Source organism: Gallus gallus, chromosome 1 (genome assembly GCF_016699485.2).
Source record: "Gallus gallus isolate bGalGal1 chromosome 1, bGalGal1.mat.broiler.GRCg7b, whole genome shotgun sequence".
Classification (NCBI taxonomy): domain Eukaryota; kingdom Metazoa; phylum Chordata; class Aves; order Galliformes; family Phasianidae; genus Gallus; species Gallus gallus.
The window spans coordinates 91,243,119-91,270,317 of record NC_052532.1 but is presented as its reverse complement, the minus strand read 5'-3'; the positions used below and the strand labels follow the sequence as shown (position 1 = coordinate 91,270,317).

At 36.6% G+C, this 27,199-nt stretch overlaps 1 protein-coding gene across 8 annotated transcripts in view; it reads right to left on the bottom strand.

The window, feature by feature from the left end:
• EPHA6 (EPH receptor A6) overlaps window positions 1-27,199 on the bottom strand; it is a 498,846-nt gene that overhangs the window by 128,884 nt on the left and 342,763 nt on the right. For 3 of the 8 annotated variants that reach the window (XM_015297990.4, XM_015298005.4, XM_040664038.2), the window contains 3 exons: window positions 6,870-6,917; window positions 6,282-6,444; window positions 516-614 (listed from right to left, as the gene is read on the bottom strand). In XM_015297990.4, coding sequence (XP_015153476.2) covers window positions 516-614; window positions 6,282-6,444; window positions 6,870-6,917 — 310 coding nt within the window. The remainder of the gene's footprint in view (window positions 1-515; window positions 615-6,281; window positions 6,445-6,869; window positions 6,918-27,199) is intronic. The other 5 variants (XM_015297999.4, XM_040664029.2, XM_015297996.4 and 2 more) reach the window with 3 other exon arrangements.

The window sequence follows — 27,199 nt, the reverse complement described above, 5'->3', positions numbered from 1 at the left end:
AAATGTGTAGAGGAGGACCTGCCCTTCCCCTTGTCTGGGATGAAGGGAAATATCTGAGACTTCTTCAATTCCTCACTTGGAAGACTAAGAAAAGGTGCATAAATTTTATTCACAGCGCAAGACAATAAAAGACAGAGAGACTCTTCCAGTTCTGTTTTCCACTTTTCTTTGAGCAAATGTCTCCAAAATCTTTTAGAAGGTTGTGTATTCGGTATAAAAGGTCTGGAAGCCCTAATGATAACTCTCTTCTGTCTCTCAGCTACATGCTTTAGTTATTTTAGTTTGACATTTCTCAGGCAGCAGACCTTCCAGCAGTGTGAAAGATAAAGTAGTGACAGAAAGACAGCTAGATAGATAATAGTGAGTAGCTGTGAGATAGATAAGTATGGATGGTGAGAACTGGAGCTCTAATAGACAGTAACTGACTGTCAGATGGATTTACAAGGCACTGTAAGCAACAGAGCTAAAGAACAATAGGAAAGAAAAATAAAATGTCTAACAAGGGTTACCTTTACCTTTCCAGAAGTGCTGCAGTTCCTGTGAGCTGATGGTCTCCAGTCTCAGAGGGGATGTGGGAAAAGGAGCAGGCAATGGAACGGCAATCTTAAAAAGGGCTTTTAAAAGTGAAATGAAATACTATTACTAGCATAAGTTCGTATTAATTCTTTGCATATATTGACTTGAAAAGCTTCTTTTCAAAGTGTTGCCAATAACATTAACTTCCTGACTAGTAGGTGAATGGAAAGCCTGTGACAAAAACTTAAGATCTGAGCTCTTGTTTAGGAAATTAAGACAAAAAGTAAAGACTCTGGAACTTCTGGGAACCAGACAGATTAAGCTCATATTAGAAGACAAAATGGCTGAAAATATAAAACACAGTAAGGAAACATTTCAAGACTAAAATGAGACACCCTGAGGTACCCAGTGCTGACTACTATTCAATGAGCAGCAGGACTAAGCAGACATGGGGATGGATACAGCAAGGCAGTTTTTAAATAAGAGATAAGTGTAATCTCATTTGTTTGTTGGTTTCATTCAGAGATTGGAATTACTGTTGTGAAAACATTAAACATTCTCTCTCTCACACACACACACACACACAATCTCAATTTTGCACTGGGAGCTCAGTGTATTTCTAAAAATCCTAGAAACAGATTCTCTAACATGTCATGAAACAGGGCAAGTGCTTGAAACAATACTGGAGAGGCTTCTGTCAGAATCAATGATTCAAGACTTTCCTCTGGAGTTCTGGAAAATGGATCTCAAAGTCTCACTCACATCTGACTACAAATCCAAAATAGCCTGATTTGAGGCTGAAAAATTACAAATGAATGTTGTGGATGTGGGAATTGAAGGAAGAATGTGAGGATTAACAGATCTCGTAGTACAAGAAAATCACCATCTGTATCTATGTTAAAGAAATCAAAGTTACTCTTTCCACAAGAACAGAGTTTTTTGGACCAATTAATTTCTTATCATCCTCATATCCAGGTATTTTATTATTATTTCTGGTTTTTGTTTTGCTTTGTTTTTAAAATTATTAATCTAATTTATCTGAGCCATCTAAAAGTCTACATTGCTTTTGGATTAAAAATCACAGTGTGGATACTTTTGCCACACTCTGTTCAGCTGAAGCAGCAGCCCTCACTGCATGCAGTCAAGTCTGCCCCTTAGGTCCCTTCTGGGACAAGCCAAGTTCTCTGTCAGATACAGATTTCTTTCCTGATGATGGGAAGTCTGGTATGGAAACCACCCTCAGATTTAGAACAAACCCTGCAAAAGAAGAGAGTCACATCATGGAAACACTGCACTGCCTAACAGCAGTAAATTGTTCAGTCTTTTACACATTCCTGTAGGCACCAGGGCCTGTGAGTTGATACTATAAAAAAAATTCCTTCAGAAAAAGAAAAAGAAAAAAAAAAAAAAGAAAAAGAAAGCTCTGAATCATTAGATCTGAAAAATCAACCAAACAAAAGAAATCCACCCTGTTGAAAAAAGGTGACTTCTAAAAATAGGAATGAGGAACATGGTCAAAAGCTGTAGTTACTATGCTTTGCAAAGGTGTTACATGGAAGTTTCCCAGCAGCAGCCTCTTAGTTCTAATAGTGGAAGAAATCTCTCACAGCATCCGTTCAACCATCCATACTCCCTTGAAAAGACAATTTTTTTGACTTTTCTAGATAATTACATTTCCCTTCAGGAAGTACAAATGTTACTCTTTTAGCTGTCTCTGCAGCAGGAAGAAGAGTTCTTTCTCCATTATCACGCTCTCCAAGTAATGATTGCCTCAGTTTATTGGTCAGGAGGTTGGAGAGCTTCCTAAAAAACCGACCAGCACTGCATGACTGCTTTTTCATGGCTCCTATGGAACTGGACTTTCTGCTTCATGCACCACCTTTAATAATTATACAAAACTCCTTGGTGTTCCTAGTAATGAAGTATCTTATTTTATCCTATAGAGCTGAAGCAGCATAGATAGTGTTTCAACCAGTAAACTGGAGAAGGCATGATGGCACTGTCCTGCCGAAGACATTGACAGACACACGTCACAACTGAAGACTCAACATTTGTTGCATTACTTAAAAGAAAAATCTGCATTATGCACTGCTCACTGTACTACTACTCATTAACAAGTTATGTCAATTTTCAAACAAGACAAATGGAATACCTTTGGTTGTTCTCCTGGAATTGGAATTTTTCTTCTAGATGCTAATATTCTAAGATGTAAAACCTCGAAACCCGAAGTATTTATTGTAATTTTTATAGGATTATTGGTGGAAAAAATTCATTTTGAAAACAAATACTTTTTAAAGACTCTATTATTCCCAGTCTTTTCATGAAAATGTTAACTTCCTATGAAATCAGTACAGCTCACATTGACTTAAAATCTGGCCACAAAAAGTAATTGTAAGTGTGGAATTTTCACTACGTAGATTGTTTCCAATAGGTAGGGTTTGAGGGAGCTGTAACAGTCTTGGTAAACTATTTTTTGGTGTTCTTCAGAATAATAGAGAACAATATATATTTAAAAGCTAGAAAAGCTTCATCTGAAATGCATACTGTCAGAGTAGTAAGTGATGAGAGATTGCTACATTGCTTGATTTGGATTGCTTAGTAAGATTGGTGCATACTAGCAGATGTGACTTATCATTTATGTGCGCACAACTGACCATGCAATATAAGTCTAAACACAACCCTCCTTAATCACTACATCTAAAAGTAGGTCAGTATCTTGGAATACATGAATATCCACAGAAATGTTGCTTTGTTAATCAGTTCTGTAAGGTAACGCTCTATTTGAACAGCAAGTACTTGGATCTACAAATAAAACTAAGCTAGAAGGAGGTAAGTGGTGTTATGACTGTTTATTGTATCATAAACAGGTTTCCTTCTGCCACTCAGTTCAATATCAGGTTCAGTTCTGATGCTACAGTTCAGAAAGGATGGTAAAATTGTGGAGAGCTACAAATTCTATGTTTGGATAAACTGACTTTTAGAGGGACAGAGCATTTATTTTACTTATGGGAAAGATGAGAGAATTCTTAAAAATGGCCTATTCACATTTCGATGAAAAAGACATGCTTTTATAGTATTAGACTTTTTGATTTATCAGAAGAGGATCATGAAATCCAAGCTAAAAAAATACAAAATCAGGTCATAAATACAGGAGAAATTTTAAATTATAAGGGCTAAATGATAGAACTATCTGCCTCTAAATACGCTGAGCTGCCCGCTGCTGGAAGACTTTAAGTCCAGACTGTTTATGGGAGACGTTACATTTCAATCTGCTTTCATAAGCTGACTGGAAAAACTTCAGTTACAGAGGTTTTGTTGATGTTATGAAAGGAGTTCAAACGAATAACCATAATAACCTGATAGTGCATTAAAGCTTACAATAGGCCTACTTCCAAAACACTGCTTTGAGGAAGTAAGATATTTGGAGAGTATAAGGGTATAATTTGACTGGTCATTGAGCACTGCTTCCAACTGAAATAAGTAATATCTACCACCATGTACTCTTCTCATTTTTTTTCCTTTTAAATTTAAAGCAATACTTACAGTTGTAACAGGCCTTTGAACAACCCTTTCAATTAAACTGAGATATTCATCTAGCACCATTTCAAACTGAACTACAGAATTTCCCTCTGCCTCCATCTCTGTTGATCATAAACAAAGCCTACACTTCCTCTGTTCACATTTCCTTTCAATCACACAATGATTTCATTTCGTAACAAATTAAATACTTTTAGTCAGGAATAAGCCTAAGCAATAAATGTTGGTAAACAGCAAATATATAATGTATATGTTTTACTATCAAGATTCACAGTGAATACTTAGAAGTCATGAAGGCATTTAATGTTTAAGTGTTGATATCTGAAAACTTGTGCTCCCACACAATAGGAAGACAGACATCTAAAATCAGACAATGCATCATTTATGATATCATGTTATTTTGCAAAATCCAATGTTTCTTTGAAATGAAATCAAAATTTGAAAAATTTGAAAAATGATGTAAAGTTATTAGACATTTCTTTTTTTTCACTGAATAGCTCATATTAATATTGGTGTGGCAACAGTATTTCCCAGAGGGAGAAAAGTATACTTTTTCTGAGAAAAACTCATAATAGCATTGTGTAAAGTACTTTAATCTATGACCTATTCTTCTGTCTCAAAATGGAGGACTGAACCATGTGGCCCAACTAGTCATCCACTGAATCCAGTGAGCTTGGAGAAAAACTCAAGCTTCTAAGTTATCCTTTATACTTTTCACAGCACCATCTTTAGTCCTTTTTGTCCTTTCTCTCATGATTTTAGAGCTAAAGGAGCTCCAATACACGCAGCCCCTTGGCTCTATGGCATTATGGAAGTCTACAGGGCTTTGAACTTCTTCAGACATTTGATACTTGGAAGGGTGAATTAAGAATACAGTAACATCTACAGTGATAACACTGGCTTAGCTGGATCCAATTCTGCGGTACTTTATCAACTCAACTAACTCAATTTTTTGTAGATTACTGCTTTATTTGCTTGTTCTTATTATAAATAAATAAATAAATTGGATTAGCACACTACTCTAGCTCACCCTGCAGCCTGACAAGGCAGTTGTATTAAGGAAAATGATAAAAAGATGAGGAGTCTGGTAAGCATGCAGGGACTTTCTTAGCCTTGAGATGTTTCTATCAAAAGTGCTCATGACAGAAATCAGGCAATAGTCTTCCTAATTTAGATGAGTGAGTCCTATCTGTCCATATATAACATAGGCTCATGGAGGTTTAAATACCATTTACTTCTCATAACAGTTACAACCCATTGTGCCTAAGGGCTAGTATCTTTGCATCATAAGTTGCAAACAGATACCACTAGAATTCTTGAAAGCACCCAAGTGCTTAATTCCTTATCAAACCAATTGGCTTAACAACTTAGAAAAAAATTAAAAGTCCAATTAGGCATTAAGTACTTGAAAATCTGTCCCTAAAACATTTTTGAAATAGAAGTTAAGAAGCAATGAAACTGGAACACAAACCCATGGGTGCTCTTGAAAATACTTATATAGTTTTGAGTCTGTACTTTAGCTTAAGTAACTTGAATTCCAAAACTCTAATGAAAAACACAGTATTCATAATTGGTCAATTAAAGCAATTTAATTAATTAGTGTTTTAGTGCTGTATCTACTACACTTGTTTTATCTCAAATGTTTGTAAATATCTTGTTCATGGCTTCTTTGAGGTGCAAGGCAGTATGTAATGTACAAAATTGTTCAGAGTAAGAGCCTTTTTTCATAATCTTCAAGAATGTGTGGGATTTTTGCTTCTCAATAGCAAATTTAGTAAATTTATAGGTTGAAATTCATGTAAAAATTTTCCTTTTTATCATATTCTGAGAGCATTAAAAACTATACAGAAACAACTCCATCAATGTGTTCTAAGAACCTGCATGAAGCTGCTGGACTAAAGTAACATGGAAACCTCACACAGGATAATCCAGAGGTTAAAAAGAAGGCCTTCTATACATGAAGAATGCATCTATGGCAAACCAGGGGATCTTGCAGAAGCAAACATTCCTTCAGCTGCAGTGGTGGGCTGAAATTTCTATTTGTTACTCGAGAAAAATAAATAAATCTAGAAGTGTAAGTCTAAGGCTTAATTTTTTAATACAGCAGTGGTCACTCTGTGATAAATACATGGAATGGATTCAGCCATTTAAACTCTCAATGTCTGACTGTTCTAGAATTAAATGTTACTTCTACTGTATTTGATTTTTTTCCTTTCAGTAAAACTTACTTTCATCTCCAGTTTCAAATTCAAACTTCTGGCTATAGCCGCTGTATCCTGCTGCCGTCCTGACTCTGATATGAAATATATACTTGGTGGCTGGCTTGAGACCTGTGATGATAACACTTGGAGCCTTGGACCTTGTGGAGGAATAGCTGAGCTGCTCATGCTCCTGAGGGACAAAAGAGGGGAGAAATGATATCAAGTTGAGTTGTACAAACTTAACAAAAATGATACAACAAAACTGAAGCTCCAAATTCTTCTCATGAATGTAAAATGTGTTTATAAAAGAAGGTGCAGGTATGGATTTCAGTACTTTGATTTTGTGCTATAGTCACAATGTATGATATGGCCTTGACTTAGATATCATTTTTCCTGTCCTTAGTCTTGCATATAGACACATCACATCTCTGTGACTTAGGTTAGTAATTACACTGTAGTCAAAACAATATGGAATTAGTACAAGACTACATTCACAGAAAATGACAGCTAGAATGGCAGCTAACTATTTTTGCACAATAGACAAACTAGGAGGTCAGTAAGCACTAGTAAGCTGTAAAGTAAAGATGTGGGAGTATTCAAATACCCGCTACTCACTTCTACCCGCAGGTAGTGCCAAAATGCCGGCGCTATCCGTGGGTAGACCTGTGGGTAAAAGAAAATAAAAATTAACCTTTTCTTTAAAGTCTGTAAACTTTTAGCATGGCTCAGCTGAATCACTGATGTTGAACTTTATTTCTCTTTCCAGGTAGCAGTAATGTAGTTGTACATGAAATTCGCTTTGACACTCTGTTAGGAGAGACACTGTGAAATTCTCCAGCTAATTTCCTACCAGTTGATTTTGGGTATCTGCTGAGAATTCCTGATTCTCACAGAGTCAGGGAACTGCCACTGCAGACCAGCTGCTATAATATGGAGATCAACCACACTGCTTGCTGCACGAAAAGGAAGTGCTAGACACATTGTTGGTGATTCATTTAAATGAGGAAATGTCTTAAAATAGAGTCTATTTCCTGTCATTAGTTACAGGCACTCGATAAATCTGTAAGCTGTAATATTTTCTGTGGTGCCTTAAGGCTAGCTTTACTGTATTACAGTAGGAGTCATACACAAACTGATAACATGAGCAGAACTGTCCTTGGCATATGCTTAATAACCCAACTGTAGTACCTATAGGGCACCATATAAATTTATTATAGCATGCAGTATTATTAGAGTATATATATATTATTCAAAGGATGCTTCCAGCCTATTCAGAAGAAAACAATCTTGTTCACAGAAGAGATATAGCAAGGAAAGAATAGTTATCAGTTAGATTGTTGGACTTCTAACCTGTTCTGAACATATGTATATTTTTTGTATAAAACAAACAGTAATCACAATGAGTCTACTTTAGTCACAGCATAACAAAGCCATATCAGCATAGGGCAAGAGGTACATCAGTGTTCCTCCAGTAGACATACAAGGAGATGGGTAAGAAGATCAAATTAAAAATCAATAAAACACACAAAAACAACTTAGTGATTCTGTTAAGGAGAAGAAAGGTATGCAATAATGACTAATATTTAAAATAATTGTATTTACTGCTCTATTAAAGCAGTGGAAATAATTTGAGAAACTAGAGTAAAAGGAAGTGTTGATTTGTTCCACAGTCTATTAACAAATTTCGAAATCTCAGAAAATGTATGTTTAAATTGAAATATTAGGGCATTCTGTAAGTAATCTTATGACTGGCAACTACAATTAACATACAAATAAATCTAACAACTGGTTTCAGCATCAGACTTCCCCAATTAATTGAAATGATATAAATTCAATTAGAGTGAGTTAGTGGATTTTAAGCTTTCATTTTCTGAGAAATTTCAGAAAAAATCTATTTTATTCTGACAGAAAATCAAGCTGTTAAGGTGAGGGATTTCTATTCCACTGCCTTGTTATATGTACAATTTCCAGCACTTTCATTTGTAGAACTGTAAGATATCTCAAAACGTAACTTGGCCAGGGGATGCAATCTTGGAGAACACAAGACATTAATTCACTTAGTAATGAGGCTACTGAGTAAAGTGGGTAAATTTCTACCCCAAGAGATGAAGTTGTTTAAAAAAAGCTAGTAACCAACTCAAAACCAATGTAAGACAGAAGATTTTTGCACAGGTTTATGGAAAACCACACTTGGAAGTGATCAAATGCCCTATCACCACATCCGAGCTCTCTTTTTTTTTTCACTTTTTTTTTTTTTTTTAATGTTTGGTAAATTTATTGTATTCCTCACATCTTAATTACAACAATAGAAAGAACATTTTCTCTTAAAAAAGATAGATGTTAAGTCTCAAAATAAACTAATGTTTAAATTTGAAAGAATTTGGAACTGATTTTAAGAGACTCCAAAATGCATTCAATACCAAACAATATTTTAAACAGTATGACATTTGTTACAATGGATTTATCAAATGCTAAAATGAGATCAGTAGAAAGATGCATGTGAAAGAAAAAAACACGATGTATTAAGCGGCTGTTAGTACCCGATTTGTAAGCATTCCACATTACTTGGTGCCAAGAATACCTGAAGCACGTGTGTGGTTGGACCAAGGCGGGGAGAGCCCTGCAGAACAGTACCCCTACTGCTGTGACCTTCCCAATGAGAAACCTTTCAGTTCAAGCCATGTAAATTTTACAAAGAGTAAGAATAAAATTGCTAGATGAGACCAAAGAAGAATACATGGAGCTCGACTGCACAGTTCTGCCCTACTCTCTCTGTGCAGAGTCTGTCTGTCTGTTAGGCAGGCTGTGCCTAACAGTAACCTTCTTGAGGGGCAAATGACTCTGACCATCCATTTAGGGTGGTGAAAGCTATTTTGGTCACCTCCAAGGGCTGTTAGGCTTGCTGCTTCCCCACCACCGGCCAGGGACATCTGCAGTATGCTCTGGTGGCTTCCATCTCCAAGCCCTTCAGTTTCCCTTCTTTCCTTTCCACAGCCTCTAATGTCCTTTATCATATGGCCCAAAAAACAATCTATAAAGGTACAGTATCATATAAATATTATTGTCACATGGGAAAAGGTATATGATTTGTTATAGCAAGTGAAATAGGAGAAGGCAAACCTTGTCACCTTATAGTGCATTTGAGAAAAAAAAGTTACAGAAACACGTACTCGAAGACAAGTTGCTCGTACTAAAGACAGAAAAATTAATACTTGGAAACTTCACATCGTTTTACACAAAGAAATCAACCATTCTGGCCTAGATTCATATATAAGATGATTCTCCAAAGAGTGGATGCTTGAACTCTCCAAAGAAAGGACACTGTATTTTTAAACTCTGATGTTTTTATCTCTCAAAGAAATTACTCTGAAATATAATCTAATAACACAATGTTGGTGAAGACAGTTTGTTCCTACTTCATGACAAAATTTAGTGACAGACAAAAAACACTTCCATGGTGTTTGTCTAGATAATATTATTTCTGTCTATTTTAGGTTTATTTTGGAGTTTTTCATTTTTGTGCAAGGTTATTTCAGTGGGACAAGCTGAAATAGAAAAAGAATAACGATATGAACGCAACATAAAATAACAGCAACAATACTGTTCACAAAAAACTACTCAGTTTAGACGTTGTAAGTACTAAATCATACTTCATAATGAGGTGTGGAAAATGGAGTACTAAGAACAAAATTCACTACTGAGAGTAGCGTATAGAGATTCATTGTACTCAACTGACTAGCAGTCATTTATGCCAATGATAGATTTGTCTGTTTTCAACTGAAAGGAGGCTGTGGCCTTCTTCTAAAATGAGATTTACAGAATGAAGTCACAAGAACCCCATATGTATTTGGAACTAGCTGAATGACCTTAAGACACTGCTGGTAGTACATTGGATATTATCCAATTTTCTGTAGAGAAGAAAGGTGGACGAATTTATTAACCACCAGATGTTTTGGCCAAGACAATATGGATTGTTATTTCGCATCAGTCACATACAGATGAAGTAAAAATATACCTGAGATATCAGTAATACCTGCTAAATATTACTCTGGGGGGACATACTCATACCCTTCTTTGAATGTAGCTGTCAGTATTAAGAAGTTTAAGTTTACCAGAAGAACATTTTCGTTACTGGAAAAGATGATAAAATGCTCCATCAACATAACATGTTCAGTAAGAATACTCAGGAATTTTGCTTCTTAAAGAAACATTAGGTAGTGGACAAAGAGTGACCTAGCAAAATTTATACTCATGTTATGTTAATTTTTGACTACTTCAGTTTGACCCATTGAAATAACACAGTACTACTGACTATGTTTTCCAGTCATTTTAGAAAATTTTAGCTTCCATCACTTGCTGGAAAGAATACTGTCTAATACATTATTAGGTAATGCTACCTACAATTTGTGACTGATCTACAGCTGGACAGGTGGAGACAGAAGCTATCAAGGATCAAGGATGACTTTATCACTATTTCCTTCTCATGACAATGAAAAAATCTGTAGCCTACCTTGAAAGCCAGAGCTTTCCACACAGAGAGATTTGGAAGTAGACAGGAAGCTTTAACTCTCCAGGCTGGCCAGTTTTTGTGCCAGTATCATTCCCAGGGAGACTAAGGACTGTCTCAGAAAAGAAAGATTCAATTCAATTGTACGGAGAAGTATGGGATGATGTTTCTCATTCACACCACCAGTAATACACACTTACTCTGGCACGTATTCTGGGTTCATAAACTGAATTTTAAACTGACAGACTTGCATGTACTTCCCAGATGTTAGTGCATACCTTTACGAGAACCTGATTTTATGGTGGGGCAAAATGTAGACATGTATGAGCCATATTGCCATGCACTACGTTTTCCACAGAAAGGCAGCACAGTTTTGTAGGCTAGGATACACAGTGTGCTCTGTTACAGATAGACAGTAAAAGGAACAGGATCAACGGAAATGTAAAGGACTACACCTGTTCCGTGTTTACTGATAACTACAGAGGAATTGTATAGAATCTGCAGAATGAAAGAGTTTCACAGACATAGCTGTATTTCACTGCATGTAGGCAAGAAGCAAACTGTTGGCCAACATGTATAGCTCAGGGCTCATACAAAAAGAGAAGTTAAAAAATACTCTGATTCTTCACACTAGTATCAAAGCAATATTGTGATCTTTAGATGGCATAAGGCTCACAATAAGTAGTTCTGAGAACACAGGGGCTGAAGTTTTAAATATAAGTTAAACTGGTATATTAAAATGTACTTGTACAACTAGTAGTCAGAATCTGATAAAATTCATATGAACTCTTCCATAAATCACTGTACATCTATCTTGAGAAAATGTGTAATTAAAACATAAATATAATGCACACAAGTGATATGAATATTATTATGCAATGTATTCTAAGAGTACTTGTTTAAGTTAAAAATAGAATTATAATATGAACTTTGGAAATGCTTACTCTATTTTTATTTTTCTCCATATTTCTCTATGAATTTTTCTATTTCCAAAGAAACAGCACTTTTCTTCTCGTTTGTGCAGTTCTCATCAGTGAATTCTACTCTGATTCTGAGCGAGTGTTCTTAAATCCATGACAGTTCAGTCTGTGCATGAATTAAAGCACTTTTCAGAATCAAATACTGTCCTGTAGTGACCACTGCACAAGTATCTGAATCCTCTCTACCTTAAATTTATACTTGTCTTTACAATCAAGACATATTTTCATATCTAAATAAATTGACTGACTGACTGGAAGTTAGAATGGTGCTAACAGTCTAAGATTAGGGAAACTGTTTTAATGGAGTTGCAATATCAGAGTTTAAAAAATAAGGAAAAATTTCTGCTTCCGCAGTGCATCAGAATAGCTGAATCTGTCCCATCAACATGTGCTGTAATGAAGCACTTTGATTGTATAATGTCATCAGATTAAATGATAGTTGTTCTTTTCTCGTGACTGAAAGGAACTATCTTATTAATGAATGTTATAACAATCCATCATCCAGATGCTATGCTATCATGACATTAGTATTCTTTAAATAAGCTCAAAAAAAAAAAAAAAAAAAAGAAAAAGAAAAAAAAAAGAAAAAAAAGAAAAAAAAAAGAGAATCTCATTGATGGCACTTAGAACTTACAAATAGATAAACCTCCACATATCACCCCCTGTGAATATGCTGCTCTCTCATTTCTCCCCACCCCATTTCAAAGGAAAACAGCTTAGAAATGAAGACTTGGTAATAAAAGCTGAAATGCTGAAATTTGCTTATTTTGCTCAACTAACCTTTAGAAGATTAACTTTACCAGTAAAGTATTGTTGAAAATTCAGGCAGTTTCAGTCATTCAAGATTTGACACCAGTGATATTAGACTAGGAATGAGAGACATGGCTCTAATCAAAATTATATCAGTATTTTATAAAGATAATCAAATATAATTTTCTACCTTTTAATATATATAATCAGATTTCCAGGAATTATCAATCTCTTGCAGTTTACTTTGTGCCTAGCTAATTTTATGAATGACAATCAAGGGTATTCAGTTCATTAAATCCAATGAGTAACTGAGAAGCCTCTTAAAGTGACATTGGGGAAAGTGCTTCTGCTAGCTAAGACCATATTTTTTGGGTATCTACAACTTCCAAATGTACGTGTGCTGAAAACATCCAAGGAGACAGCAACGAGTTTTTCTATCAAATGTTTACAAATAGAGAAAACCTATTTGGTTTACATCCATTGTCCTCCAACATGAAAATTCTCTACTTACATCATAGAATCCTGCTTAGCGTTTTTTAAAAACTATTATCTAACAAGAGGAAATACTAATAGAGATTCAATCTTTATGCCACAGAGAACTGGTCTTTCTCCTGTGCATTAAAGCACAATGTCAAAGCTGAATAAGTACCACATTAAAGAAAGGAAGATTCAGAGTTCTGTGATTCAGACATTATCAATGTTTAAATAAAAGCTCGAATAATAAAAAAGAATCTTTTATGAGAACATTTGCTCACATTTTTCTACTTTCCTTGATACATCAGTTTGAAGGATATACACAATGTGACCTACAGGGGAAGCATCATTATTTTAAAGGAATGGCCATAATTCTGGAAACCGGGAACTTTTATTAATTGTAGCTCTGGGCCATCACGAAAAGAAATGTCAAAATGTCCTACCCCTTCTTTAGTTTTCCCTTGGAAAAGCCATGATAGCACTTAATTTCCTCCAGGGTCAACTGAACTTTAAAGTTGCAATATACATTAGAATGAAACAGTAGGTAATTACTAGGTATAGTCAATATGTGATTAATCAGGTCAAAGAGAATCTGTTACAGTCAAATAACAGTGAACTATGGAATTGGTTACTACTCCTTGTGTTTTCTCTGAAAAATATAGCCCCCATCATTTTAATGTATGAAAATCCCCTCTGATATATGCTGCCTGCATTTGTCTCACAATGAACTTGTCCCCAGCAATGTCAAAAGTCATGTTATTTCTTTGCAATTATTTCTATAACATGATTTCAAAGTTCTTATTGCCCTTAATCATAACTCATGTCTCATCTCTCTTAGATCGCTGTAGGTGAGGAGCAATCACATTGAAATCAGAAAAATCAACTGTGCCTTAGAAACTCAGAATCTGTCTTTGAAAGTTTATCATCTTTATAGTATTGTGCATGGTTTTCTGTTAGAAGACTATTTTGACCTATAGCGAACCTAATAAGATGAATGTCAATAGCAGTATTTCCAAGTTATTACAGAAGAGACTCAAAGGTTTAAAAATGTGCTTTTAACATTAATTACTGTCTGATTACAATATGATCAGAAGGATTAGGTCAAGCCTCACAGAATCATAGAATTATAGAATCACAGAATGGTTTGGGTTGGAAGGGACCTTTAAGATAATCTAGTTCCAACACCCCTAACTATAGGCAGGTTGCTCAAAGCCTCATCCAACCTGGCCTTGAATGCCTCCAGGAAGGGGGCATTCATAGCCTTACTAGGCAACCTGTTCCCACGTATCACCACCCTTGGTGGTGAAATATAGTGATAAGAAAAATTACAATAGTAGGAATAAGAATAAAATTACAATAACAGGAAAATGAAAAGTAACAATAATAGGAATAACAGTCAAAGATGCCATCAATCTTCTTGATAAAATCCTTGCTGGAACTGTTGTACCTTATGGTTCCAGCTGCCTAGAAAACTTAAGGTAAATTTTATAAAGTGAGTATAACGTTCTGAGAATCAATCTGAGTTCAGAAGGTCAAGAACAAGAAAAGGAGAGTCATTAAAAAGGGTAAAAAGGATGATCCCGGGAACTACTGCCTTATCAGTCTCACCTCTGCGCTGGGAGAGATCATGGAACAGATCCTCCTGGAAGCTATTCTAAGGCACATGGAACAGATGGAGGTGATATGGGGGAACAAGCATGGCTTCACCAAGGACAAATCCTGCTTGACCAACCTAGTGGCCTTTTATGATGGTGTCACTGCATCAATGGACAAGGGAAGAATCACTATCTGGACTTCAGTAAGGCCTTTGATGCAGTATCTTACAACATTCTTATTTCCAAATTGGAAAGATATATATTTGATGGGTGAAGGTGGACTATCCAATGGATGAAGAAATGGCTGCAGGATCAAGTCCTGATAGTGGCCTTTGAATATCTAAAGGGGAGCTACAGGAAAGAAGGGGACAGACTCTTTTGTAGAGTCTTCAAGCTTAAAGAGGGTAGATTTAGTTTGGACATAAGAAAAAAGTCTTTTATTGTGAGGGTGGTGAGGCACTGGAAGAGGTTGCCTATAAATGTGTTTGATACCCCTGGAGACTTTTAAGGTGAGACTGGATTAAGCCTTGAACAATCTGATCTAGCTGTGCATGTCCCTTGTCATTGCAGGGGAGTTGGACTAGATGACCTTTAAAGGTCCCTTTCAACTCTAAGAGTGCTATGACTATCTGACTCTATGATTCTAAGAGTAAAACTGACAGGAAGAGGTGGGGCCACAGAGAAAATTGCAGCTGACTGTAGTATTTGCTTCTGAGAGGGAACCTGCAGAATTTTCAGGCATCTGCCTTTCTCCCTTCCATTCTCAACCTTCCTTATTATTAACCTGAGATGTAACAGTCCAGAGAGCTGAATACTAAAGAGTGCTTTACCTGTTTGGCCTTTCAATATGTATATTCTGATTGCCTGTCAGTCAGCTCATCGCTTTCTCTATACATAAAGTGAACTTGTCAACAAGAAAAGGAGAAGAGTAGATAACCAATCATAAAGAAAATATACATCAGTTAGAACACAACCAAACCTCATTTTAATGGCTTATATATCTGGAAAGGCAGGAATGAGTTAACATGAAGTGGACCATGAAAAAGAGCAAATTAAATGAGGAGAGATGAGGAAAGAGTGAGTCTACAACAGTGTTAAATCTCCCACCAGAACAGTAAGGTGGGGAGGTGGGGAGAGCAAAGCTGGGTGGTTAACATGGAGGGACATGCAGGAAAAGCAGATGGGAAGGCAGCAGATAGGACACTGCTGATCATACTGACACAGAGATTAAATTGAGAGGAATAAAAACAGGTCTGTGCCTTAAGTTGATAGCTGAACAGGGTGCAATCAGAATATAATACAGGCAGCTGGGGTAGATAACTTGAATTGTCAGATAAGCTCTGATATTAAATTCCATCTTTCCAGCACTTACAAGCTACTTTGACAACGTTTATTTTCTAATAAACAATATTTACCAGTGAAAACCTCTACACCAATGTCTCCAGGAGTCTTTCTAACTTAAGTATATAAAATATTTCATCCTCTCCACATCTTCCTGAAGACTTCTTTTTCATCATTCATTCAAATTTTCTTACTACTTCAGTGCCCAAAGATAGAAGTTAGTTTGGATTGTTCTGTATATTTTTCAGGTTTGCAAGACTTCACATGAAAAATTTAACTGCTTTGTGTAGCATGTACATTTATACAGGTGCCCGTAGGAAAAAAACAAACAAACATACAGTCTTAAAAACCTCTTGAAACAGCAAGCTTTTGCAACTCCTTTTTAAGCAGATTTCATCCCTTAAGAGTGAGAGGACAAGAAGGGTGAAAGGGCTGATTTAAAGATTGGTTCATGTCTAAGATGAATCACATACATAAAATATTTTGTTCCTAATAGAGCAGACTAATGCACACTTTCCTTGTTCCCTTTGTGACAGAATATATTCTTACCTAGGCTGCAGTGCTGCCCCTCCTACAGCCTCCTGACAGCCCCTCCCAGTGTGCCTCATCCTGCTGCTGTCACAGACACGGCCACATCACTGCACTCCTCCCCTCTCCTCTCTCCTGTCTCCTCTCCTCTCCTTGACTGGTAATGTCAAAACTTACCAAAATAGACAGATTTTAAGTTACTTTTTAATTGGTATCCCAACAATATGTACTAGGTTTTTAATTGAATCACAGAAAGCATCTTGTATGAATTTGTATTTGCTGCTAACTTTTAAATAAAAGTTTTTTAATTTTTGCAAGAATTTCCGTTGTTGGTAAACAACAGTAGGTTACAATTTATTCAAGTTCCGTCAGAATAAGATTATTGGATGTGATGGCAGAATTGATGGGAGGTCCCTATGAGTGATTTCTGGAGTTAAAATGAGGACTATCTCCATCAGCTGAATTGAGCCAAAGAATAGCATTCAGTTGTTCCTTGTCTTTGCTTGCTCCCTGCTTCTCTGCCCTTCTGATTGTCCAGATCAGATTGTCCATCATGCTTTTGTCAGATCAGGATAGATAGTGGAGGAGAAAGAATCCCAAAAGTCTAATCTATTTCCTTAAAAATAAGTTTTAAAGAAGTTAAACTTCTTGTGAGAGCACAGATCTGAGTCCTTAAGTTATCTTCACAGTACAGGCACTTAATGGCATGACCACAAAAAAGTACTAGAGCTGTTTATTCCAGTTACCTGTGCATTTTTAGTCTGGCATTAAGTATCAGACAGTCATTTTTATGGCACACTTGCTAGTTTTGTACTTCAGAATTACTGATCTGTATTATATTAACATTATTCTGACATACTTCTTTACTGCTACCAGTTATTTCTAGTATCTGGTAGTACAGTTACTACACAGTGTGGTTCTTGTAGAAGGTATGGAGTAGAGAAACCACTTTATAGTAGGTTAGGAAGCTCTCTGCTTCTCTAAATATGAAGTAAGAAATATTTCCCTTTAAATCTTCCTGGTTGCCAAGTACTTGGTGTCCAACTATGTCAAGTGGGAATGCACTGAATGAATAAGGCATAGCAATAGGTATAACAGGTGTTTCAGTCAGTGTACCTTAATTGTGAGAAGAACATAGCAGAATTACTACTTTTGGATGTAACCAGCAATGTTATGCCACGGCTTGTTACTGTGGTCATTATGTACCAAAAAATGCAATATAAATTTTGAATTCAAACTACCCTGACAGCAAAAATTGTGTAAGAATTCCTACAACTTTCTCCTCCTCTCATTTCACTTTACTTACCTTTTTCTTTCCCCCCACATTTTTCTTTTATACTTATTTTTTCCTATTTTTTCTGTATGACTATTTTTTTTCATAGTCATGATGTTCAAGTCATACAGTTTATACAGTGCAGTATAGGAGTTTCTAGATTTCTGCAATATTACTTTGTTACAAGAATAAACTCAAAAGAAAGAAGGAATACAGCCTTCACATGAAAAAAAATTAATGTTTTATCTTTATCAGAAATATTGTCTGAAGTACTCCCAAACTATCTTCTCCTTGTGTTTGTGAAATAAATCCTTCCAAACATGTTGAAAACTCAAAGGCAGTTTTCTGAAATCATAATAGCAGTAATGTGATGCAGTTTTAGATGGGTTATGGATTTTACCTTTCAAGAAAGTTCCCATGCATGACCTGAAGCAGCTGGAAGACTTCAATAATTGCATTGCTTTTCAAGAAGAAGAGCATCTGAGACTGCGTAGATCTCTACTGACTTGTGTGGTCTTTTTCAGAGGAATATTTGATGTTCGATTTACCAAAGAAGGAGGCTATATGTTCAACTTTGAATAACACTGTTCTTGTTTTGATACATATAAAATGCAAAAGGCACAACAGAGGAGAAGCTGAACCCCAGTTCAATCCACTCAGAGACTAAACATGGGAAAAAAATGGGAGACTGGTTTAAAGCAGCAAATGCAAGAACAAAATATGACAGCCACATTTCTGTAAAAACTTTGTAGGACTGTAAAGAGCGTCAGTGCATATTTGGACACCCCCACTTTTGTGTTATGACTCAGGGAAAACCACTGAAGGAATCCAGCCACACACAGAATGCATGCACTGAGGAAGAAAAGGAGGGCAATGTGTGTCTGACTTGCACAGCAAGTCAAGAATAGGAAGTTAGAGAAACACTGAAACAATCAGGGAACAAATGAGAAACAAAGGCACCTGCCTCTTAAAGGTTGCAAGCCAGATGAATCCATCAAAGTTGTAGTTTAAATTATCCAAAGAGAATCCTTTCCATAGATGTCTTGTGCTGCACTGTTGGATTTGGTGAATGAGAAGCTGGACATGAGCCAACAGTGTGCGCCTGCAGCCCAGAAGGCCAACTGTGTTCTGGGCTGCATTAAAAAAAGGGGTGGCCAGCAGGAAGAGGGAGGTGATTGTCTCCCTCTACTCGGCTCTTGTGAGGCCCCATCTGGAGTACTGCATCCAGGCCTGGGGCCCTCAGCACAAGAAAGACGAAGAGCTCTTAGAATGGGTCAAGAGGAGGGCCTCTAAGATGATCAGAGAGCTGGAGCACCTTTCCTATGAGGAAAGTTGAGGGAATTGGCTTGTTTAGCTTAGAGAAGAGAAGGCTCCAGGGAGACCTCATTGTGGCCTTCCACTTGAAGGGAGCATATAAACAGGAGGGGGAATGGCTGTTTATGAGGGTGGATAGTGGTAGGACAAGGGGGAATGGTCTTAAACTGAGACAGGGGAGGTTTAGGTTAGATATTAGCAGGAAGTTTTTCACCCAGAGGCTGGTGATGCACTGGAACAGGTTGCCCAAGGAGGTTGTGGATGCCCCATCCCTGGAGGCACTGAAGGCCAGGCTGGATGTGGCTCTGGGCAGCCTGGTCTAGTGGTTGGCAATCCTGCACATAGCAGGAGGGTTGAAACTACATGATCGTTGTGGTCCTTTTCAACCCAGGCCATTCTATGATTCTATGATTTGTAAAGTTAGATTGAAAATTTAAGTTAGTAGAAAATTTGTAAGATTACCAAAGTAATTCAGTGGTCTAGTTCAAATTTCCTTCTCCTTTTGCTCTGGTATGAGTTACATTTTTCAGTTTCATCATCTTCCTTACTACAGTTTGTGGAAGGAATGACTGTACTTCACTACATTGCCATTATTTTGCTGCCAAAAGCAATAGTTTTTTCCCCTTTACAGGAGGTAGCTCTTCACTCTATGAGCACTGAAAACTGTATGTCTGTAGATGTGAACATTTTTTAATGTAAACAACCTGAGGGTAAGTGTATCTTTACATGAAGTTTTAGTATTTCTTTGTTCACAAAATCATAGAAACATTACTTGAGTTGGAAGAGACCCACAAAGGATCATGGACTCAAACTCCTGGGACCACACAGCACCAACCCAAATTCAAATCATACTTCTAAGCCTGACGTTCAAAGGCTTCCTGAATGCCAGCAGCTTAGTGCCACAGCCTGGTCCAGGGCTTGACCTCCCGACCTCTCTCTGGTGACAAACCTGTCCCAGCTTCCCCTCCCCTGACACAGCTCCATGCCGTTCCCTCGGGCCCTGTCTATGTCACAGAGAGCAGAGCTCAGTGCTGTCTCTCTGCTCCCCTCCTGAGGGTTTGCAGCTGCCTCAGCTCCTCTGCTCTGGGCTGAACAAATTGAGGGACCTGAGCCACTCATCAGATGCCTTGCATTCCAGATTGTTCAACACCTTTGCTGCCCTCCTTTGGATAGTCTGTAGTAGTTTTATGTCTTTCTTATTTTGCTGCACCTAAACCCACAACCAGTGCAGGAGGTGAGGTTGCACAGTGCAGAGCAGAGCAGGACAACCCCCTCCCTTGCCTGGCTGGGCCTGCTTTCCTAGTGCTGGCCCTTTAGGCTGCAAGGGCATGCTGCTGACTCACATTCAAATTCCTCTTAACCAGAATCCCCAGATCCCCCTCTGCAGGGCTGCTCTCCAACCCCTCAACCCTAGTCTGTATATAGGTCCAGGGTTGCCCCGTTCCAGGTACCAAATCCAGAGCTTACACTTGTTGAGCTCCATGCGGTTCGTGATTGCCCAGCCCTCCAGTTGGTCATCATCTCTCTGCAAGGCCTCTCTGCCTTTGAGGGAGTCAGCACCTCTTTACAGTTTAGCACTGTTCACAAACAGACTGTATGCATTCAAATTTTGCATCCAGGTCATTTATAAAAACAGTGAAGGGAACAGGCCCTAAAATGGAGCCCTGGGGAACACCACTAGTGACTGGCTACCAGCCTAATGTAACCCCATTTACCACAGCCCTTTGAGCCTGACCCAACAGCTGATTGTTCACTGACTGTATCATGTTTTTGTTCAGCTGTACGCTGGCCATTTGATCCAGAAGTATACCCTGAGAAACACCTTTGCTGAAATTCAAAAGACTACATCTACTGCCTTCCCTGAGTCATCTAGATAGGGAAACTTATTGCAAAAATGAAATTACCTGGAACATTTCCATCATGCACCTGTGTTGGCTGTGACCAAATGAATTGCTAACTTCAAGTCTTCAGAAAACAATACACAGGCTACTAATACTGGCACTGTTAAGTATTGTAAAACTGAGATTAGAATCAGTTGAGAAGAACTGAGTTCTCCTTGCCGTTCTAAGACCAGTTGACCTGAAGAGGCCTCTTCCAACCTCAGTCAGTGTATGGTTCATATCTTCCTGGAAATGCTCCCCAGTTGTGCAGCAATGGTACCCTCAGCACCCTGCTGTTTTCTTTGAGCCAGAGCCATCAGCCAATTGTTCACTCGTTGTACTGTGTTTTTTGTCTATCTGTGTGCCATTTTTCCAGAATTATACCATGAGATCCAGCAGTTAAATCACTTTCTATGTAGTTCAATGTACATTGAAAGGACATAGCAAGTAATCTTATGTTAGCAGAAATGATTATTTTGCAATTTGAAAGCAAATTCTGATTTTATTTTCTATCACATAAATGTCTATTTCCAATTTAACTAGCATAATTTAAACAAATGTATTTTCAGTTATTAAAAACTGAAATTTTTCTTCTGAAAAAAATTAAGGAAATTTAGAAACGTGACACTATCTTTTTTAAAAAGAACAGTCTCATTCACAACACAATTGTTATTGTGATAACATAATAAGCTAGACCTTTTGGCAATATATAGAAGAATAACAGATAGTTCTAGCAAGGTCACTACAAACAGAAGATGTATCAACCGGCTGAAGTTCCTACAGCAACATAAATGTTTTTATGAGCAGCAGGTGAATTCCTGAAAAAGATTCTAAAGCTATTTACAGCTCAGTAAGGAGTACATAATAATAAGTTGTTAACTCTGCCTCCCTGACAACAACATTAAGAAAGGGCACTTTGAAACTATTAATACTAATATATTAAAATATATGTATATATATTATATTACTTTTCTTTATGTCAACAAAAATAAATATTAATAATTGTAGTGGAGTAAAAAAAACCAACTATGTGGGAATTAATAAATAACATACCCTTTCTACAAATTTGAGTTGGCTAATGAAATAATGTTTTTAAATGAAAGGCTTGTTTCATCTCCATTTTTGATTATATCAAAAAGAATGTAACACAACTTCTATTCAGTATATCTGTACAAGGTTTATAATAATATTAAACATGGAAAATAATATCGTTTATTGCATTAAAATAGAATAGCTGTCCCTAAAACACCTTCCTTTTTCCCTGTGTATTTTCCTTTCTTCTATTAGTATAACTGCTTTGGGGACATAATAATGTAAAACAAAAGAGGTTGCCTACATTGTGCAGTCAGTGGTTATATTTCCTTTCTTGTGAAAAAAAAAAATAATTAAAAGTGCAATTTATCCTTCTGAATGATTACTGTGCACTTGATATGCAGCCTTAGAAGAAGAAGAAAAAAAAAAAAAAAAAAGGAGGAAAAGAAAGAACATTCTCTATTACCCCAAAAAGGAATACATGTATATTCACCTTATTTGTTCAAATATATCCTAAATACATCCTGTATATCCAAATATATCTAAATATATCCTGTATTAAGGAGTACAGAAAAAGTGCAAGTGAAATAATATTTTGTACTGGAACATTCCTTCATTTAGACAAAGTTATAACCTTGCTCATGTCTCAAAGTACATATATTTTTTGATTTATTCCGTGAACTCATCTTTATGGTTGGGAAAGAGCAATTTTTGAGAAGTGCTTATGTATTATTAAAACACTGACCAAGCTACTTTTTTAAAAACAGTTTGGGCTCACAGATGAAAGCTTTTGGGAACTAAATACTTATTTTAAGAAACAGCAAAGGAAATACCTGACAGGTTTTAGAGTAACGGTTATGTAGACATTGTATTTAACTTACAAATAAGAAAGTTACTCTTGCATAAATGGTCATTTAGCAGCCACAGTAGTTACACACTAATCTAGAATGCTGCTCATGAAAATCACTGTTCTTTTTCTGGAAATATGTCAAATTTTCAAAATAAAAGTCTGACACTTGACTGCATGTTACGGTACCTGAGAGAGTTAAAATTTCCATTAGATTCAGATGTTACTAAAACTTAGCATTTCTACTCTGAAAGGTGACTACACTGAAACTGGCTAATAATAATAACAATATTTTAAGTTTAGAGTGCATTCTCTTATTTGCCAATTCAAGATTAAGCATGTTAAAAGCTAACGTTTCCTTCTGTGCAACTGACATATAGACTCTGAAAAGACAACATTTCTTTTTTACAACACACTCATCAAAATCATATATGGTTTGATCTCGGGAGTGAGCTGAACTTTAATGTACTATAAAATATGACATTCTTCTGATTTTTCAGCTCACCTAATCACACACTCACATTAAACAGTAGATTCCTGTGGCTTACATTACCATTCTTCCTGTGTCAATAAATTATGAAAGTATATACATATTTTTAAGTTAAATTGCTGAATAGCTAGAAAAAAAATGATAATATCTTTTCTTAGGAATCAACCTCTACTATCAGTGGATTTAGCTTCCTTAAATTTCTCTGAGGCATGGAACTAGCTGTGTGGTGTTAAGTTTGTTGTCCTATAAATAGTTTGCATGATTTTCACGCATACATCTTTGAAAGACTTGGAAAACAAGTCATTCATAACCATTAATGCACTTCTATATTTGTGCAGTTCTTCTTGCAGTTTCTAGAATATGTACTGTGCACACGATTCTCCTTGGGGGAAAGCGTATTGTCTACAGACAAGTAAACAAGATCAGCAGAGAATGAATTATGTTTTTTTTTTAATCAAATCCACTAGAGTCACCTAAACAGCATTGTGTTTCTCAGCAAGATTTTTTTTTATTCAGCAAGAATGACCACAGTAATAGTTCTGTAGGCTACTTTATTATAAAATAGAAAAGCTTAGAAGCTAGCTCTAAACAACTGAAAAAAGCTATTAGAAGACAGGCCAAACCAGGTGCCTCATGAAGCTGATCTTGCACTGAACTTCCTTGATAAACTCTTTATTACATGCAGTTGATATTTAGAAGTAAGATCTTTTTCTCCTAATAGTAATTATATCAGTGTCATTAATAATGGCTGCTGTAAGGTCTTTAGGTTCTTTTCCACAGGCAAAAACTGTATCTGGTCAGAGTCTCATAATCATTCACCCTCATTTTCAACAGTTCAGAGACCTATTTTCTTCCCTTTTTAGAATCTCAGCCTTTCACAGCTCTTCCCTTGGGAAACTAGGTTAATAACAGCAGAATAGCAAAACTGAGAAGCTTGTTTAACATCACTTACTATGCTAAAATAAGCTAGGAGATTTCGTTTTAATGATTATCTCCCAAAGTGCATTTGTAGTGATTATTTTTTAAAAACATTTCCCAGACATGGTTCATTTCCCAGGAGCTCTGAATGGCCAGGAAAGCTATAAGTGCTCTGTGGAGCCATGAGCTTGAAGTGACATGCCAATCTGCTCCTACTGCTTTGGTCAAACACCAGTGTTTCTGTTCAGTGTACCTGGCCAAACCTCTCAGTGCTCTTGTTTATATAAGAACATGCTGAAGATGTAACAAAAATGTAGTATTTTGTGGGCCCTACATTTCTTGCTTTTAGTCATTACTGAAACACTTTATTAATTTGTAGGCAGTAGATTATTAATTTGTAGGCAGTAGATTTCTACTTATGCCTCAACCAATTCAAGAAACTGAAAAATATTGCAGGAAAAAAAAATTCATTAAAAAAAAGTGGTTAGCACAAGGCTAAGAATTGTCCAGCTGATGGTTCAATGCTAATGCTAACATTATTTTACATTTAAAAAACTTAGTGACTGGCCTGACACCTGAAGGAGTCTTCCCTCTTGTTACAAGCCTTTTTCTGCAAGGGCATCAAGCATGCTATGGTACATCTAGAAAGAGTAGAAGAATATACCTGGAGAAAGAAACAGTACATGCTAGCAATCCAGCCTCAGCAACACCAGCTGATATGTGCCTGCTCCTGAAGAATGCGACACACCAGCAGCTCCATTCAGCTTCATGTGGATTGGAGCTGGTGCATATATTACTATTCATGATTTAAAAATCCAAGGCAAAATCAACATCTGATTCAAGGAAGAAATAGCTGGTACGTGAGGGAAATAAAGAAGTTGCACCATAGTTGCATCTGAAAAGCCATGATCCTTCTAACTCAGTTAAACACTGCTGAAAATAATAACTAAAGATCTGGAAAGACTGGAGTGATTGATTAAGTAATACAGAGGTCAAGAGTCAACAAATCTGACATATCTCACAGTCCTCACAGAAAGGCACAGGGCTAAAGAAGAGAAGAAGCTAATTTTGATTCAATTTCCCAAAATGCCACCTAGAAATTCAGGGGAGTACCTTATCTACATGATGTAGCTTCTTATCTAAACTGCCTGTGTCTTGACCAATGAAAATACTCTTTTCCCTTGACACTAAGATTCCAGTTGATACCTGAGTAGGGCCAAGTATTATGGCAGAGAGAAAAAAGGAGAGAAAAGAAACAATATGTACATATTGCCTGAGCGAAGATGAATTCATCTTTACAAAATGAGATGATGAAATGTCTTCTTCAATAAACTCACACAGCAACATCTGTTGTCCTAAGCAGTGATGAGTCACACACCCTAAACTGGCAATTCATGTGGGAAAACAGGTTGGAATGAAACACTCTGAGCATGTAGGCAAAAGCCAACGCGATGTGTCTCCAGGGCTCCAAGCAGCATGCTGCTGCTGTGCTAGTTTTCAGTGTGACACTGAGCATAACATCAGATGCTTTATACCTCAAAAAAATGTGGGAAAAACAGCAATGATATCAGTTCATATCTTTGTACATGCACCTAGTGACAAATCTTTTTGCTGTCCAAGTACACTGTATGTAATATATTGTACATACACAGTTCTATGGCTTTAAAATAATATAGTGCATGTGCTTCTAGACAGAGAGATTTGCTTTAAACTACAGAATAGTATTATAGGCATATAATTCAGCAAGAGAAAATTATTTCTTGTTTAAAATTTTCCACATTAATCTTTGTAAGTGTAATTCTGTCATTCAAAATTTGTTACACATTGATGTTCTTAAATCTTCATGTTACTCCTATCAAGGCATTTTCCACAAACTCTCTTATGTATTTTCCTACCCAGAGTGCTTCATTTTAATTCATACTAATGAATATTCAAAGAAATAGCCATGTTTGTTTAATATCAGAGTTTAAGAAAGAGTACCACTCCTTAAGTTAAGGAAATTCCACTGTAAACTGAAAGAAAAATTAACAAGGCCATACAGCATTCTAATTCTTTAAATCTGGTGCTTTCATCTATCTATCTGCTTCATCAGCTCTTCATCTCTTTTTAGAATCTCATTAGGAAACTAATTTCCCCTTTACCTCTACTGCTTGGCTATTTTCTCTCTTTTATTTATTAATTCAACTCTAAATAATACTGGAATGGAGGAACAGTCATATCTGACATCCCACATATCTTGTCCACTCAGTGTCATTTAGAGGTGCATTAAAATTTTTATGTGAAAACTACCTGTAAGTTGCAAACTGAATCTGCCAAAAATGAAGTATTTTGTCAAAGGGATTTGGCTCTGGTGCAAATTTCATCAAAGGACAAGGAAGCGAAATATCAGCCAGTCTTTCCACATCCTGCTCTAGAAGATACTCTATACCACTGTGATGCCTTGGGATATTGCTAGGGTGCATTCTATAAAATCTCTTCCCTGTAGACCAACTTTGTCTGCTACTTACATATTATCTTGTAGCAGAAAACATCCAGCTGGTGTATTTGGGCCATATGGGGGAACTTAATATAGTTTCTGATATGTATACAGCTTGGTATGCTTAACACAGCTCTCAGGGAGTGCTAATTTTTGATGATTAACTCTGAGGGTTTGGGTAGAAGAGGGGAGGAAAAAGCATTTTCCAGTTTAACTATACCACCTCAAATGCAGCTGGTATGGTTTATATCACTGTGTACCCTGTTTAATTTCCCACGAGAGAACTCCTACAGAAGGACTAAGCTTTGTTACAAAGCTGTGACAAGGTCATATCTTATCCTTCATCTGATTTGAGAATTCAGTCTTTTTGTAGGTGAATAGATTATGACGCCCCAGAATCTTTCAAAAAATTAAAAGCTTTAGTCAGAGTCTGAGATAGTTTTAAAGTGTGAAGGAAAAAAATGACTTCTATTAGCTATAAATCTGAGGTTATATTGAAATCTGGAGTTTGGCTTCTGAAGAGAAAGACAATAATGCCTA